Below are 18360 nucleotides of genomic sequence, written 5' to 3' on the forward strand. Positions count from 1 at the left end.
CCTTGCCTGCCCTGCCATCTTCTAGTGATCCTTCTCTTGTACTTCCATCCCTTTGATTACAATGTGACACAGAGTGAAGAGAACAGAGTGAAGAGAACATCCTGCCCCGAGGGGCTGGATAATCACCCAGGATGGAGTCAGGTACAAGAACCACAGTACGAACACCAGAAGAGCTACCTGCTGAATTCCCCAGACTGTGATTAAAGTCACACTGAGCCCAGAAGGAGAGATCTTCAAAACTCCCAGAGCTGATCAAAGTCATGGTTAACCAGCTTGTAACAAGATGGACAACAATATAAAAGCAGAAGACAATACGGGGTTACTCAGTAAATGCATTAGTTCTGGTTTAAGTAACTCTGTTCATTCAAGATACCAGTTTTTCTGTTCTCTTAACTCTTTGGGAATACAGTTACATCACTTTTCAGAGGGCTGAATTCACTCTTAGGAAGTCCTGCCAATCTCTCATGGCAGTAAAAAGCACTCCTGCTGTGCTTATTAAGCAAAATTGTAAATACTAAGTGTAGTTCTTCATTCTGCCAAGTAAGAGAACATCTCATTTCCAGACAGATCTATGAAGACACTATCAAAAAATCTTGATGTATATGACAAATGCCGCAGTGGAAATTTTTTCATATTTGGAAACACTGAATAAATTATTTAGCAGTGGCAAACAGACTATTTTTAATGAATGGATGTACTTTTTTTTATAGGCTCATACATTGCCCATATTGTCACTGCTTGTCTGCAGTACATCTGACCCAGAGGGACGCACTGTATCTAGGAGAAGTAGAACCACATCCACTTATATTTTATGCTTTTTAACATCAATATTTGCCTGTACACACAGCAAAGAAATATTTAGAGACACTTGGATCAATTTTGAAATAAAAAATTAAAACAAACTATACATGAGACTTCTGTATTTAAGTGCCTCATAAACCTGCTGCAAATAAAGACACTGTTCTGAAGCTCCTAAATAATTTAAGATGCTACAGGAAAAACAGAACAATGGATAATTATTTCCAAGCTCTCCACAAAAGCAGTGCCTGTTGGGTGTCCATACATGGTCAGTCAAGTATTAAAATAAAGCTACCCCTCAAAGTTAGAAGACTTTTCCCAGAAACCCAAATGGCATAAATAGCACCTTTGATTAACAAGAGCATAATACACTACCAAATATGCCTCCTTTTAACTTCCCCAAGGGGTCAGTAGCAGGAAAAATGGGCACAAGCTGCCTAAGGAGGTTCTGTTTAACTGAACTCTTCCCAAGTCCCCAAACTGCTCAATGGGATGTGCTCCCAACCAAAAGGGGTGAGCAGGAAACTCCTGGTGTGGGGATGGGGAGGAGCCCCCCAGCACCGGCAGGGCAACAAGGCAGCAGGGCCGTGCTTGTGCTGCAACTGAGCCCAACCCAACACTGTTAAAAGCAGTGCCTCCCCCCATTCCAGACCTCAGACAGAGCTGGTTTATCACACACTCTCAAAATCCTTTTCCACCTTCATTTTCTGGACAGGCATTCCTGCAGACTGTGGAGCTCAGAGAGCAGCACACCACCACATTACCCTGCCTGTCTTCATGCCTGCTCTGCTGAGCTGTTGACCCACATACAATTTAAAGGTCCCTTTTCCAGCCTCGTGTCAGCACCAATAACTTTGAAGTATTTCTTGCAAGTGTTTTTTCCACATTCACGACCAACGTAAGACATTGATAAGAGTCCTACAAATTAACAACCCGTGCAAGAACAGATCCCTGTGTGAAGTCTGAACTAATCACTTAGGAAAGAAAAGCAGCATTCTGGGTGAGGTTTTGAGAGTATTCTGTTTGGCAGCATTCTGGGTGAGGTACTGTTTTTCCCATATATCATATATCCTCTGGTCTCAGACAAACCAGTTGTTCTCAAATTCACATGTATAATCCCAACAGGACAGGATTGTACTCTCGTGATTTAGTGCCAGAGCTATAAAAAGCTATTTCTAACTTCAATTACCATCTAATCAAACTGTGGGTTGCTTCATTTCATTTCTAAGTTATGTGATACTTGAAAGTTGTCCTGTCTTTAAAATAATTTTCTATTTATAGACTTGGTTTAAAAGGGGATACAACAGCAAGTATAAGAAAAAAATTTTTAGTACACACTAACTGCAATCTTCAAATATTTCATTTGGGAATGTAAAGCTGAATAATACTAAGGAAGCAAATCAGACAAAAAACTTTGTAGTTACTTCAGAACAGCTGCAGAACAAGGGGTAGGAAAAACACTGATATTGCTTTTACAGTTCCAGAGAACTGGTGAACCACAGATGTCTGAAAGCACTGGCAATGTGCCATGGCCCAAACTGGAAGAGGAGCCCAAGACAACTGCTGACGGGCTCTGGTGCCACAGCATAGCACCCTGTGCTTCAGCACTGCAAGAGCACACTGGGGCCCAAACTTCATGGATGCACCTCCTGGTGCAGGAAAACAAGCCAGGCAGAGCAAGGGCAAGTGCAATTCACAGAAATCCAGCACCCTTTTTTCACAGCCACTTCAACACACATTTTATGTTCGAGTCTTCTTAACCTAACCAAACCCCACACCTTAAACAGAACGCAATCAGGCTCCACAGCTGACTTGCTAGAAGTTCTGTTTAATCTACATAACAATTATTTACTACCAGTGTGTAACTGCTGGTAACTAATCAAATCCTCTCAGCTGCTAAGCTGGTATTAGTCGAGAGGCTGCACGGAAAATTAAGCAGCTTTTGTGCAGAGACAGACGTGCTCAAGAAAACAACTTGCTCATTTTCTTTGCTAATGGCCTCAGCCTTCCAGAAACCATTTGGGTTCTCAGTGAAGTCTGTCAGAACTGTGGCAATCTGCAACAGGAACTCCCAAATACTTTGTGCATCCCTAATTTGCATACTGAAACCAGGGACAGATACTGTTTATGCTGAGAATCAGTCAGATGTGACCTTGCAAACTGTTGCGAGCACTGAAAAAGCAGTCATTAGTTTTTAAGAACAGCATCCTGATAATTTTTGAGAAGTAACTCTTTGTTGAAGGTCTACCACTTTTTTAATCCCATGATTTTTAATTGAGGGGTTCTTGCAATGGCATCCATTATGAATGCCCAGAAGACTTCAATATTTGATCTCTTATTCTGTAGCGTGATCATCCACAAAAAAGAACACGAAAAAGTTGGCAACTCAGTAAATTATGTAATCTGAGGCTAAGCCAAGGCCCTGTGAAGGAGCAATGAAAGACTGAAGCACAGTAGAATTAGATAATGAAATCCTAAACCAAGGAGTTTGACATCAGGGTACCAGAATCCAAAGCATCTGCTAAAGCACATAAGCCTGAATTCCAGGCTGCACATCAGTGCCCTCTCTGAGTGTGGACACCAGCGCCTGTATTAACTGGGACTTCTGGTGGCACACCTGTGACCCTCCTCACACTCCAAATATCGTGCCATTGGAAAGCCTTTACAGCACAGCAACTCTTTGTCATTAACCAAAGCCTGAGTCAAAACAGACTGACATTTTGGTAATATTTCTGTGCTCTCCACCTTATTTCTCTCTGAAGGTAGAGGGGAGAGAAATGTAGTACATTCTATAGTCTGGAAGTGCTGTAACTTGAATCACAAGAACAGGAGGGTGGGTACTACTTTCACATCTGTTTGTTTTCTGTAAAAATTGCAGTCCTGAAATCTCAGTAGTACTTAGTTTCTCCTGTTTTCAATTTTTCCCCAAAGTTCTCTGAATATACACATACAGAGTCCAAAGTTTCACTACTGGCACTTCAAAATGAACAATCTGAGACGAATCTCAAGTTATTTTTTTAGAAGTATCCTCTTTTTAAAGGAAACAATGAGGAAAACATACAACATTTTAGTTTTGTGTTAACATTCAACTTAACAAGCAGACCAATGAAAGCACTCTTTAAAATCTATGAACATCAATTCCTACACGGAGATAGGACTGGGAGGGCTTTGAAAGCACACATGATAATTTAAGACTCCTATGGCACGTGCCACCACGAGCATCTGGAAAATTAGTCATATGGTAATTTATGCTACTCTTGCTAAAAATACTGACAGCTAAGCAAAGATTAACATCCAGTCCTGTCACCTCTTCATTGTCCATCTTTACATCCAACCTGCTGTCGTCTGTCCCGACCCGTGCTTTATCAGTATGTTCACCACACAGGGACTCAGAGATTCTCTGGGTCCCAGACAGAGAAGCTCTTACTGTACAAAACCTGTCACCAGGCACAGTTGAGCTCCACGCTCATGGAAAACATTCAGAGAGCACTCAGTGCCTGAGCCCACAAAGCAAAAGTCACTGCCGTGACCAGAGAGCCACAACTTCCTTCAGTGTCCTCCCCACTCTCCAAGCACAGGTTTTACCCAAAAGTCTGTGTTCCATCCCCAGGATGACAGACCCACTCCAGCTCAAGCTGAACATTCAAACAGAAGTGCAGGGCCACAGTTAAGGATCCAGCACTCTGCCTCAACATGGCCAGTGTGAAGCACCTCAGAAACAGGAGAGGAGAGAACAGCAGACAGGGGATCAGCTGATAACCTGGACGAAGGGGAGGTTCATGTGATGACTTACACTAACTTGATACACAGTAAATCCATCAGCCTGAGGACACTGCTTCTGGACTCTACCCCACGCTGGCAGGCATTCAAAACCACTAACGGTTCAGGAGGTCAAGAAGTCCTGGGTGCCAAAACAGCCCACACCAGGCACGCTTCAAAGCTGCCTTGAAAAGGGTTGTTGTCACAGCACACCTGTTCACCAGCACAGCCCCTTCCCCAGGGATACAGGAGTTTAGTTCCAGTTGTAGACTTCATCTTCATTGAATAAACAGAACCTACTCACTGCACATTTTTCTTATCTACAACATTCAAATGTCCAATAGTGAAAACACAAAATAAGAGAACCAGCACTTTGAGAACACATTTAGGTAACCTGTCACAGTATCATGAATCTTGCATCAACAATATACTTGGAGCAATAAGAAAGGTTTATGTATGAACAGGTCCCTTCCCCAAACACACCCTGCTCCTCCCTCCCACTTTCTGCCCACACAGTAACAAAACCATACCTGGATCTTTTCGCCCTGGTTTTTCAAAGCGTCTGTCTCCCCTAGAAAGGCAGAATAGAAGTTTCAAATAAGGTTTTGGAACTACTCCACTCATTTTAGGTATGGGTCTTGTTTGGGTTTGGTGGTTTTTTTTTGTTTTTTTTTTTTTGTTTGTTTGTTTGTTTTTTTGGAGGGGACTTTTTTAAAAATCAGAGCTTGATGGACAGCATCTTTAGAGGTCCAAGTGACAAGTGAAATTTTCAGGAACACTGATACACACACAGCCTTTGGTAGCTGGGTATGTTATGTTTCGAAATGTGCCCCTAAGCACTGTCAGCAACATCAAGACTAAAACTGAAGTGAATCCTTCAGTAATCCACAGTGTCACCCATCATTTCCACTGCAACTGTCATAATTTACGTTCTCTTAAAGTAGTTCCTTCTTCCCAGGAACTCAGCAGAAAAAGTCTTTGCAAAAATGGTCTTTTACTTGCTCCTGAGTCTCTAGAAACATTACTGTGCTGACCCCATCTCAGAAATTCAGACACTCCACTCACAGATACAACTAATCACCTTCCCTAAAGTGTTTTTATGAAGTCAAAAGGCACAAATGGAAGCTGAACAGATGTGTGTAAAAAACTTTAAGGGCTAGAGTTCTGTTACCTTTCCTCCCAACTCTGTGATCTGTGCATTTCCCTGCCCCCTCCTCGCCCAAATCCACCCTCCACTTCATCAAAACTTCTTTGGTAGAAACCGCTTTCTCCTCGGCCTCTGCCTGAAAAGACAAAAAACACAAGTATTTGTATAAATAATAATAGAACTTGAAAGAATCAGGTAGGTTTCCCTTTCCTGGTGTCCCTGTGAACTACTCTTGCAGGCTTAAGCCCCAGTGCAATTATCTGGGGCAAAGGGAAAAAAAGGAACAAAGACTGAAGAAAGAGTCTTGAGTAAAAATTTTTTATCAAGAAGTGCAAGACAAGACAGAACAGGCAAACAATTCTAAAATAAATACTATGCAGAAGAACACAGAAAACAGATACTTACCCAAGAGAAATCACTAAATAAGGATGCATTATTCACACAACATCCACACTGCACATGTGTACTTCACACTCAAAAACCAGACTCCTTTTCCCAGCAAACCCCAGAGCACTGCAGAGACACTCTTGTTACTGCTGTGAGGGGTCATAAAGGAGAAGGAAGCCTCACACCAGTGAGTTCTAGTGACTGCCAGCAGAAATCTCCCACAGGAGCAGTGGGGAGAAAAGAAGGATCCCAGGATGGATACAGACAGGGCACAATGAGGAACCCCATTAGCCACAGCTTAAAAAAAATCATCCTGCTCACTTTTTCAATAAATGATTCTCCGTAGGCAGCTACCATGTACCAAACCTCCTCAAGCAAAGCATCTCAAAGCACATCTTTAGTGTTTGCGTAAAATAACCCCCCACACAACAGAAAAACAACACCCATACACATCCCCAGACCTTCCCTTCAAGACAGCTCCCAGTACTGTCAGATTAATGGCTGGGGGCAAGGCTCCAGATCTACAAAAGATAAACAGTGCTCCACACAGTGCTGCAGCACAAGAAGCAGCTAATTTACCATGTCAAGGATCTAGGGAAGACAAGTGAAACATCAATCAGCTGTTTGTCAGGACAATGCCTTTCCCTACACATACATATGCAGTCTCTGTAGTCAAGTTTGAGAACGTAAAAAGCACCTGATAACAGGAATTCTTTGCCATGAAAGTATCTCAAACTTCAATCCTTTCATATTTCTCTTTTCCTGGCTTCAAGGATAAAAACCACCTTGAAGCATGAGGTGCAAACTTGCCCAAGGGTCCACAGGAACAGGAGAGAATGACCAAACAAAACAGGAAACAAACAGCTTGAGAATGTACTGTGGTCCCAGGAGTCTTCTGAAGAAAGTAATAATGAAAAGCCTCTGCATGCAAAATGTGGATACAAATGGATGCATCAAGGCATTGTATCATATTTCAGTGTCTTACGAAATGAGGCTCTAAAAAGTGGAAATAATCAAGGCAGGTGCAACAGTTTCTCTACTGTTCTATGCCAAATCTTGTGGGGGAAAATAAAAGTTGCTTTCCCGGTAGAGAAAAAGAAAAGTGATCCACAGATGATCCAGCTGGGCTCTTCAAATACACAGTTGACTTTGTATCAGGCAGAACAGGTTGCAGGGTGCACAAGGAACAATTCAAACAGCCTCTTTGGACAAGACTGTCCTGTTCTAGCCCCAAAGCCGCTGAGTAGCAGATCCTATCACAGAAAGGGCCTTTCCCCCCAGAGAGGTCTGGCTGTGCTTCAGCTCACACAGAGACTGGGCACACTGGGAAGAGAGAAACACAGGCCACATCTGGAAATACATTGGGGTGCAAACACCTGGAAGCTGAGCCTCTTCACCTCTGTATTTTCACTCATCCCTTATTCTCTGGCCAAGGTGCCTTCTTTTGGCTGTTTCCAGACTATGGGGACCACGGAGCTGAGCGAGCCCCTGCCAGAGTCAGTGTGGTTGTTCTTACACACACTCAGGGGGAGGCACAGGAGCTGACTGAGCACCCAAGGCAAAAGAGGAGAGATTAGATTAGTATTAGAGCTACAACTGTACTAGAAACACAAATACCTTCACTGTGGCAAGTCTGATACCACAAGGTTGACCACAGTCATGAGTGCAAAACAAGCTGCGAATGCAACAAAGAGAAAGACATGAAACAACATCAAAAAGCACAAAGTTTATCCAGTGAAGGTATCATGGATCCCCTAAAATCCTGGAAGAGGACTCCAAGCTGTTATGCTTCACAAATAAAGCCCAGGAATGTTTCAGAATAGCAATCTTTGCCTAGTTTCTTCACTACGGGAAAGCTCCCTTCCTTCCTCTCACAAGAGATAATAAAGCAAAAGCAATTCACAGAGTCAACACAGAACAAAGGCACTGACTCATCTCCTGCCTCTGAGGTAGCAGAGGTGGAAAGTTGCATACACTTTTCCAACAGAAACAAAACAGGTTGTCCTTTTCTGGTTTTCACAGTGAGTGGTAGCAACATTTGCAGCGTGAGCAGGCACATTAACTGCTGACACCACACCCCAGCAGGGTCAGACCTGGTGATATGGGAGTTTCCAGCAGCAAATAAAGCAAGAGTCCTGTATAAGAGCAAGAACAGAATCAGCTTCTTCAGAGCAGCACAGCTTATGGCTGCTTTAAAAATCCATGAAACAACGGCCTGAGAAACCTCCCCTCACTAACCACCCCCATATCACAGTTCATCGGTATTTCAGTTGTGCTCAGCCACCAAAATGGCCTCAGTTAAACGATAATCTTGCAAAATGCCCAACAACTGATCTCAGTCGTTGAGTTTATGCTGCCCATGGGGCCACAGGACTCTGCTCCCAGCTGCAGCGATACCCACAGCACTGGACAGGCTCTACTGGGGCCACCCGTGGCCTGGCTGTGCCACCACCCTCCTCCACTGCCCCCAGGGCCCCTCTGGAGCGCCCACAGAAACCCAACACACCCTGCCTAGGGAGCACCAAACACCCCACCAGGTACAGAGGAGCAGCAGCCAGTCAAGGAAAACCTGGGCAAAGGCAGTTATTCGGCAAGTGTGACCCAAATGGGTCTGAGCTGGAAGTGCCCCCCAGGCCACAGCTAACAGTGCTAACAGAAGGATTGGAAAATGTTTGCAGGGGGGATAACAATGCACAGAGAAGTACTGACATTCTGGTCCTGCACTTCTTGGCTTACTTTAAACTGAATGGCACTTCTGAAAAAAAAATGCCTGGTACATGAGCAGCAGACTTTCTAAGTGCAGATGTTGCACAAAGTACTGAATGCACAGTCAAGAGATGTCAATAAACCCTTCCAATTGTGGAAGCAACTGTGTCATTTGTATTTCAATAATTCTTAAGAACCTCAGAATGAGCCCATCTTTCCATTGGATACTGCAGTAACAGCCAAAAGTCTCTAACCTGAAAAATAGACAAGTTTGAATGTAAGTAAAAATATAAGACACAACCAAGAGGGCAGGATGCAGCCCAAGCTGTCACTCTCATTACAAAATAAAAACACCTCCCTACGAATACAACAAGCAAATTGTTCAAATTACAGCATAACTGGAGTTTGAGGTCTACAATCACAGCCATAATACAGTGTGGCTGAATAACTGCAGTTCAACTACTGCATTTTAGATATGATAACATTCCACTTCCACATCATTTACACACCCTCCAACAGCATAGTAAAGGCAGATCACAAAGAGCAAAGAGGGTGGGAGGGGAAAGAGTTTGAATGGGAAGCAAAGGACCCTTCATAAGAGTATCAAGCAAAAAGGAGAACAGCTACAAAACAAGGTGTCTGTGAGCTTACAGCCCGTTCCAGGGACTACTTAAATCTCTCCTCATCTGAGGCTCTTATTCATGAATGTTGACATTCCAGTCCCGGCAGCACAAAGCACAGGGCTTAACTGCACACCACAGGGAGCTCCCAGGAAAACAAGTCAATTAGGAAAGAGTCACGTGCAAGTACTTGGTTTCTTTAGAGACTACAACTTCATTTTTTTTAAAACCAATATCAAAGCAGCTTTCACATAGTGATCATTTTCACATCATCTAAACGCAATGGTTGTCAGTAAGAGCTAGAGAGAATACCCAGAAAATATTTGCTGTTCTGCTGTAGTTTCCTATCCCGGTAAGTGAATCCCATTTAGAATTCTAACAATAACCTTCCTTTAGCAGCAGTTCTTCCCTTTGCCAATCTGTCACAGATTGCCTCTCCCGCTCCCAAATGCTGTGACACAATTCTGTGATTTGTGTCTCAGCAAGGGATCTTCATTAACAAACCTAATCCTACATGCAAATTCTGTTCCCCAGTTGCTGTGAAGTCCCTCGAAGACATCAATCCCGCTTTGGGGAGGCTGAAGCCCACACTGATCGGCAGTAGCAGCTTTGTTGCACCCAACGAGGAAAACACCAGATAACCTTTTAAACCCAGGCAATTCTGCAGTGCAATAAAAGCATTTGCCAACTGGTAAGTGAAGCAGTTCATTTAGTGAACAAACTCCAGAGAAATTCCAAGTTCTTTTCACTGCAACTTGAAAAGACAGAACTGCATTTAAAGCCTGCTCCTTGCAAGCAACGTGTTCTTCTCCTAAAGCAGATGTCAACAATCCTAGACTGAGTTTTTCACAAATAACTATGAAAACAAAGTCCTTAATTACAAGAACACGACGTGTATAATTACGAAAATTGTACAGTTTTGTCCTGGCAGAAACTTTAATTTCTTTGCTGAGATACAGAAACTTTTTGGGAAGACTCCTTATGCCTAGAACCCAAGACTAACTGCTCATGGGAAGAACAGAGGAAGAGGGGAAGAAACAAGCAGCACCCAGGATCAAGGAAAGGAGGAAAATTTACTGGGGGAATTATCTTCTACAGTTTAGCAGAAGAATGTCAGAGCAGCCCAAGAAGCACAGCATGTAACAATTCAAACAAATTAAAAGATCAGACAAGGATGAAACTAAAAAAAAAAAAAAAAAGTCAAAAAGATTGAACTTTGCGAAGTTCTTGCTAGTATTTCTTAACATATCTTAAAAATGAACCATGAAAAACCAGGAATATGTGCAGCAGCTTTCAAACAGCTTAATACTGCACAGAGTTTAGGTTCTGTCCATCAAGATGTAAGGAATCAAAGTTGACTGCCAAACAAAATCATCATGCATACAAATAGGTTCACTAACAGAATTACTGGATTAGAAGCCATATTCTGCCACATTTAACCCCATGACCTCACTGAAACTAGTGGGGGCAATTAAAAAGCAACCCACTGCTCACTGCAAAAGGAGGACATTCACTGTTAATGGTGCAGCCAGAAAACAAAGGGAAATTGGGCAAAAAAAAAAGCAAAATAAAGGGTTTGCAGAGTTAGAAATAGTCAAGGGATCTCGCTGTTGAAATTCGAGAGCACAGCAGTGGTCACAGGAGCTCAAATCACCACATTTTAAGCAGCATTCATTTAATTTGCACAATTAAGCCCTGATGCATTTAAGAAATAGCTAATACATGTATTCTTAGCAAAATGAAACAGATGGTAGCAATACACACATTAAAACACACAGCAAAAAAGCAACAACTTCCAAATGAGGAACAGAAATATAGCGAGGTACGTTTAAGTAACAATGTCACCCCACATTTATGTAAATGCACACACTTTTTTTTTTAAATTAAACCCTGAGCACCTGTGCAAATACAATGACAAATAAAGAAGGGGAAGCAACAGGAAAAATCCAGTCTAATAGAAGTTTAAATTCATATGTCTTTGCTGGGAAGAAACCACTAGAGGACAGACAGCAATCTACAAGTATCTGAAAGATGTAAGCTAAAAAAGAAAGCAGGATTAAGGAAGGAGAACAGAAATGAGAGAACACATTAAGTCAGAGCAAAATTCTGGTCAAGTATTTAATTATGTATGGAAGTTGTTATTGAAAATATCACCAGTTAAGGACATTCAGAATTAAATTAGAAAGAGCTCTAAGAGAAACCTCACCCAAGCACCTGCAAAGACAGAGGTTACAAGATTAATTACTCCTCATGATATTTCCAAGTTATTAGCTCCTTACTATTATAAATGCAACCCATCATACTTACATATAAAGCCCAAAAAACAGTGTTCACAGGAGTATGTACATTGAAAGAGAACTGCTAAGATAAACTCTGGATTTAACAGTTTGGTTTAAACTAGGGATACGGTTTGAGGACATTTTCTCAATTCATTAGCAAATGTTGGAAGTGCTCCTGGATGAGAGCAAGGCATTAAAATTGGCGAGATTTAAATTTCTCCCAAATTCAATTACGTCTTCCCATTAACCTTCTCCTGTTTATGCTCAGGACGTTAACAAATGGAGAGGATTTTTCAGAACACCGAACACCATCTACTACAACCTTGGTGTTGTAAATACGTTTGTGCCTTTTTCTCCCCTTTCCCTATGAATCGGTTTATAACTTCAAGAAAGTTATTTCCAACAATTCTGAATCAAACTGTTTCATATTCCACCCCAAAACCACCTCTCCCTTTTGCTGTCCCCACCCACCGCTCTGACCAAGGCGTGTAACAGGGTACCAGACGTGCACTGAGGTATGCAGAACCACCCCTCAACACGTGAGGTCTCTGGCACCACCTCACTGGGAATGTTTCAGAGCTTTAAGGGAAAAGAAACTGGGCATGAGAAAAGCTGGCTCTAGCCAAGCTCCACAAACACTTGTCAGCAGCTTTAGCCTGGATCACCTGTGTACATCGCAGCACATCCCACTGGCAGCTCACCTCGACCTCGAGAGGAACTTCGACCTCGAGGAGCCCCCACCACCGTTCCTCCTCCGCGTCCCGTCAGCCGCAGGACGGCAGCACTGTTTACAGACATGGAGAAATTCCTCTGCAGAGAGATGGGAGGGCACAGTCAGTCACAGCCAGAGATACAGACACTTATGGTTACCCTAAACTCAGCCTAACACCAGCCTTGCTCTCCCTGGGCTCAGCAGAAGGCCAGAGGATTGACACCAGTAAGGAAAAGGATTCCACGGTCACAGGAGCAGCTGGAGAAGTCTCTGAAAGGATCTGGTCGGCGTTAGTGCTCCCAAGTTACTCACCTGACATTTCTGTGCTATAAAGGCAGCGATGGAGCACCTACTCCTTTGGTAGAAGGGACTGGAACACCAGCAGTTTGAAACACAGACATTCTGCTCCAAAAAGAGACAGGCACTTGCCTACCCCTGACACTAAGAATTCATGGCAATTCTAAACTTCATGTTTTAGCAAAGTAGATACATGTAAAGAGTAACAGAACTTGCATAAAGTTATATTTACCAATATCCTCTACAAAATAAGCCTTTCTTCCCCCCTCTCTAAATATATCCTAGGAGTAACATGCTTTGGGGAAATCTAAGTGATACTCCTTTTAATAAGACAATAAACACCGTAAAATTCAACTTTTTTTTCATATTAATTGCTAAAGAAAAAGCTATTTCAATAAAGAATGGATAATTATAACCAACTCTGGCCCCATTCTCTGAACACAGATAGTTGGAAAACTGGGCCAAAAGATTCAGGAGCAAGTTCAGAAACATTAGCAAGCAAACCTGGATTCACACACACTTTCTGACTGCCAGTTTTAAATAATTAGAATGCAAAGGACTCCAAACAGCTGTTACACTTAAAGCAGGCAAGCGCACTCATCTGAATTACTATGACTTTGAAGGTCTTCAGAGAACAATGAGACAAGCAATTATATACTAGTTAAAATCTAAATGGCTAACATCAGAGCCAACAGGCATTTGAAGGAGTTTTAACCCACTTCAGAAACTGCTTGGTATGTGCCTCCTAGAAAAGTAGATCTTCCTTCAAGAGAGAATTGCTAACTAAGTAGACTTGAGGGGAAAGGAAAAACGCAGTCATGCATGGCAAAACAGCAAGGTCAGCCTCCAGTAAATCTGACTATTTTCCCAGCCAGTTCTTGAAGTTTAAAGCAACCATTTCAACAGCAAGTCAAAAGGAACCACCTCCATTTGCCTCTAAGCAAATCACCACCCTGCTGTTGATACTTCTGCTTTTTTATGAAGCGAAGTATTTCCCTACAAAACCATCTTTAAGCTACTTATCAGATTCATTGTCTTGCCTAGGAGATTCCTTACTTTTTATGCCTTATTCTTCCAGTAAGGACAAAATACTAATCTTGCTTTTCCAAAGGTTTTTTAAATTTGCCATTTCTGTCTGAACTCGGAGCCGATTTCCCCTCCCCCCGTAGAGCCTGTGTGGTGAAGGTGAGATCCTCACCCCGTGCACAGTGACAACAATCCACATGGAAAACCCACAGCAAGCAATAAAACCAGCAAAGTCAAAACAGCAAAACCCACCCTTCCTGCTGGTTAGTGTATTCCTTCAATGCCCTGCCCTGACAGTGTACACCAAAGAGCAAAGATGTTTTAGGAGCAAAGGGAAGATGTCTCAAGAAACAGGTGTCAGGAACTCCATCATGTTCAGCAAGAGCTTGAGCCTCCCTTACTCTACAGGCAGATAAGACTAAAGCCACCGAATTCTTCCCTGTTGCAAACAGGAATAAGGGGGCTGGGGAGAAAGGCAAAGGAACACAAGCTCCACATTGCCAGTGGTCCATGGTGGAAAGCTCTGTTAAAGCCATCCACAGAAACCTTTTCTTCAGACACTTCCCTGGAAACAGATCTCAGACAAATCTCTGGTATTATAGACCAAAGCCTACCACAAGGTCAATCAGCTGAGCTCTAGGTTAGCTCAGCAACTCTATCATCAGGAAAGAAACATTCTACATAAGAAGAACCAGCAAGTCCATCCAAAGCAGATCCATGCCCTGTAACAGGGAATACTGCAGCCCCAAGTATCTGCTAGTTAAATTCTACAGGACTAAACAAATTAAAGCTTAAATTCATAGAGCTGCCAGAACCCATCATCCACACCAAGATAAGACATCTTTCAATCAGCTTGAGCCAAGTTCTTCCAGCCACAGCACCCACACAGCTGCAATGCCAGCAGGTGCACAGCTGTGGGGCTGCAAGAACTGCTCTGAACACAGGCCTAGAGCAAAAGCCTGACAGGCCCAGCTTCACCTGCACCCCACCCTAGCCACAGTACCCCTGCTCTGGTCAGGACTCCCAGATCTCTGCTCCACAAGCTCTGAGACAATAATTCTATCTTAAGTATTCACAGAGGGGGGTAAAAAGGGCTTTTAAACTATCTTTTATCAATCTTAAGAGCAAGAACTTTCCTGTACCAGGACTAGCAGCAAAAACATTAATATTCACCTCACGATCACTTCTGAACATGATTCTTGATGATAAATTATGTTTATTATGTCATGGGGAACAAACACCAGGAATTTCTAGTAGCTTAAATCATGCCATTCCCTTGGTATCTCAAATCAGCCATGGAGGGGGGAAACAGGACATGGAAAACCAGATTGTTCACATCCTCTGGGTCCCCAGAAAGCATTCATGGAAATTTATTAAAAAGGGAATATGGACCTCTTCTTTCAGATTAATATTTTCGTGGAGATTCTAGAGAACTGTTAAGGTGCCTAAAGGTTCCTATCTGATTACAAGTGAAAAGCAGCAGGAGAAAGCAGTGACACAGGGCACACCAACTCCTCAGGACTTATCAAGACTGGTTAAACACTGGGCACTGCAGTAGAAGAACACCTATCCCTGAAGCTCAGCAGCACTTCCCATCTCATCTGTACAAAGAGGCCACTCAGCCACTTTCAATACCACAGCCCTAAACTGGCATCACTGTTCCCAGAGTACACCAGCAGTCCCCAAAAGTCAGGCCACCCCTCAACACAAAAGGCCTGCAGTCCTCTCTGATGGACTCCACTCTGCATCACCAAAAAGATATGCCAGGGTATTTACACCAAGGTTTAATATTCTGGGGTGTGTCTGGTTGACCACTTCTTGTTCCTACCCAAGAACAGGAGCTGGGCTAAGACTTCCCATAAAAGCTTATTCTGAATCTCAGCTGCCTTTTTAGACTAACTGTGACACCAAGTGCTTACAATGTATCCATGAACTCAAAGACAACTGCTGATTAAAAACTAAACCATCAGCATATTGTGTCAAAGGACAGCACCTTACAGACACACAGGAAATATGAATCAACTCTGAAGAGGCAGGAATTCCAGAAGAGGTGAAGAGGATATACAAAAATACAAAATGAAATGTAGAATTCAAGTATACAACAGCATGGAGGAAAAGAAGTTTACACTAATACATCTTAAACTAATAGTAATACTACCCACCCCTGCAAAAGTCAAAGCCAGTAAAAATACTCAGCTTTCTAATAGAAAAGTAACAAAATAACCAAACCACAGGATTATGAAGTTCTAAGAAACATGACAAATTGGAGGGCAGCCTCAAAATATAAGTTCTGACAGCCATAAAGAGGGAATCAATCCAGAGTCAAAAGTCAGAGGCACCATCCAGAGCAGGGCAGGCAGCTTTCTCCTCTAGGAATCCCATTTAAGTTGAGGGTTTTCAAACTACCCAGATCAGTCATCTTTGAAATGGAATCTTTATGGACTGCCTGTTCTCACTCTTATCTTGTTCACCAATTAACCATATACCTATGGGGACCAAAGGAGGAGATAACCAAGAATTGCATACCTACAGAGTAGTTAAGAGTTCTAAGAAATGCTAACAATCAAATAAGTTCAACAGCTCTCCAAAGAGCACAAAACTGAAGCTAGAGAACTCAGACACTTCTAGGACTCTATTATTACAAAAGGTGATCCAAAATCTGGAGGAAATTTTACTGATCTGAAAATGGTACATACTCAAAAACCAGGTAAAATTTCCCAGATGGTGATCCTGGATTTAATAAGCTGTCTGACATCCACAGAACACTGTACGACAAAACACCTGTTCAAATTTAAGACAACAATTGAGCACAAAGAGAATTTAAACTTCATGCTGACACAGAATGCTTTCATAATTTCTTTCTCCAAATCTCAAATTTTATGGTTTTTTTTAATGGAGGTATACTCCATTTTGTCTTCACTACTGACAATCTAAAGATTTAACATTAAAAAAAAAGGATACCAACCTGTTCTTCTTCTGTAAAAGGTACAAGTGCCAGTGGTGGCAGGGGCTCCTCTTGTAAAATAGGCAGAAACTCCTTATCCAGAAGGTCTGAAGGTATCTGTATGAAAGGAAAAGAGCATTCTATTATATCCAATTATTTCCACTTCAAGGATGATGCCACAGACACTGATTCACCAAAAATGTTATGCTGCCAACTCTGTGTCCATCCACCAGTACTTCCCATGACATTTACCAGGGGTGGGTGTACCTGCAAATTTACCACCCCCAGAAAAAAATCTTTATAGATTTCCAGAGAACCCCCACTCACAAGATCCCAGACATCAGAATACAAATTTACACAGTACTGCAGCTCAAACCTGAACCAAGTGAAATTTCATCTGGTAAATTAAAAACTATTGCTTTAACTCCAATGTACTTTATAGCCAGACTTCTATTCAGCAAAACTACCACACACAGCACAAAGGTTGTATTTGATTTAAAGTCAGCAATTCCAATTTACAACCAATAAGGAGAATAAAAAGCCACCAAAATAAACCCAAGTAAAACAAAACTATATGTATAAATTAGCTGGAGAACACTGACAATTTAAATCAAAATAAATTTTAACACTAATTTTGAATCAGAAGCTCCATCAGCAGATGTGACCTTGAGAATCTGGACAAGAAGCTGCAATTACAGCCAAGTGAGGTCTAATTATGCCAACACAAATCTGTTTCAAAAATATTTAGTTCATAATACTAAAGATTTTTTATATTTTCATTTGGGCACACGCTAACAGAAGCTTTCCTGCTTTCAATCAGTGTATCTTTTAATCAGAAAAGCAACTTTGCCTCATCTTCAGCCAGCAAAGATTGAAGATGACCCAGTGAAAAAGGACAGGGTACAAGACACAGTTTAAAAACACTGTCAAGATAACTAGAATTTCTCAGCCCCCTGGAAACACCTGGGTATCAAAAGCAAGACCCAGTCTAATGATAATGCCTTTCTGGCAAACACACAGGGAGAAAATCTTTGGGACCACTTCTGAGGACGGGAGAACTTCGTGTAACACGGGACATTCCAAGGTTGTTCTGAACCAGTCCCAGTTGCAGAGGCCTCAGCAGCACCTGCTCAGCACACAGCAATGGCCTCTGGCTGGCTGGCTTCTTCCAGCACAGCACCAAGGCTGAAATCACACCTGCCCAAAGCAGAGCAGCACAGGCCTGCATGTTAGAGCAGGGCTTTCACTAAACACACTTCACAGACTCAGGATCCCTGGGGGAGCAGCAGAGGGCTCTCAGCGCTGTGGGAGTGTCAGCACAGCCACGGCAGGGCAGGAACACAGAGCTGGGTGTGCACAGCTCTGTGCCAAGCTCAGGGTACAACCCGACATCGTTTCTTGCAGCCCCTCCCTCACTCGAGGGTGAGGCTCTTAGAAGGATTGAGATTTCCAAGGCACTATGTGCTGCTGCAGCAGTAAACCAGCCTCTGTCACCAGCTGCAGGAAAACCCAATGTTTACAAATGCAGAAGGTGAGAATTATTGCCTGAAAGGACCTCTGAAATTTTACATCATCTTTTACACCACTGAGAGCCTTGTTCGAAATGAAACCAGGAGGAAGTTCTCAACTTTCCACATCATCCTTATGCATCCCATGTGCCTGATTGTATTTGTGTCCTGATTCCC

The 18360-nt window shown here is 42.5% G+C and overlaps 1 protein-coding gene across 8 annotated transcripts in view; it reads right to left on the reverse strand.

The window, feature by feature from the left end:
• Positions 1-18360, reverse strand: part of GIGYF2 (GRB10 interacting GYF protein 2) — a 71606-nt gene that overhangs the window by 38300 nt on the left and 14946 nt on the right. For 7 of the 8 annotated variants that reach the window (XM_050308535.1, XM_050308541.1, XM_050308534.1 and 4 more), the window contains 4 exons: positions 16697-16792; positions 12398-12506; positions 5729-5840; positions 5088-5128 (listed from right to left, as the gene is read on the reverse strand). In XM_050308535.1, the coding sequence (XP_050164492.1) occupies positions 5088-5128; positions 5729-5840; positions 12398-12506; positions 16697-16792 (358 nt within the window). The remainder of the gene's footprint in view (positions 1-5087; positions 5129-5728; positions 5841-12397; positions 12507-16696; positions 16793-18360) is intronic. The other variant, XM_050308540.1, reaches the window with a different exon arrangement.

The sequence above is a fragment of the Myiozetetes cayanensis genome, unplaced genomic scaffold (assembly GCF_022539395.1).
Source record: "Myiozetetes cayanensis isolate MyiCay16 unplaced genomic scaffold, myiCay2020 scf13, whole genome shotgun sequence".
Classification (NCBI taxonomy): Eukaryota; Metazoa; Chordata; class Aves; order Passeriformes; family Tyrannidae; genus Myiozetetes; species Myiozetetes cayanensis.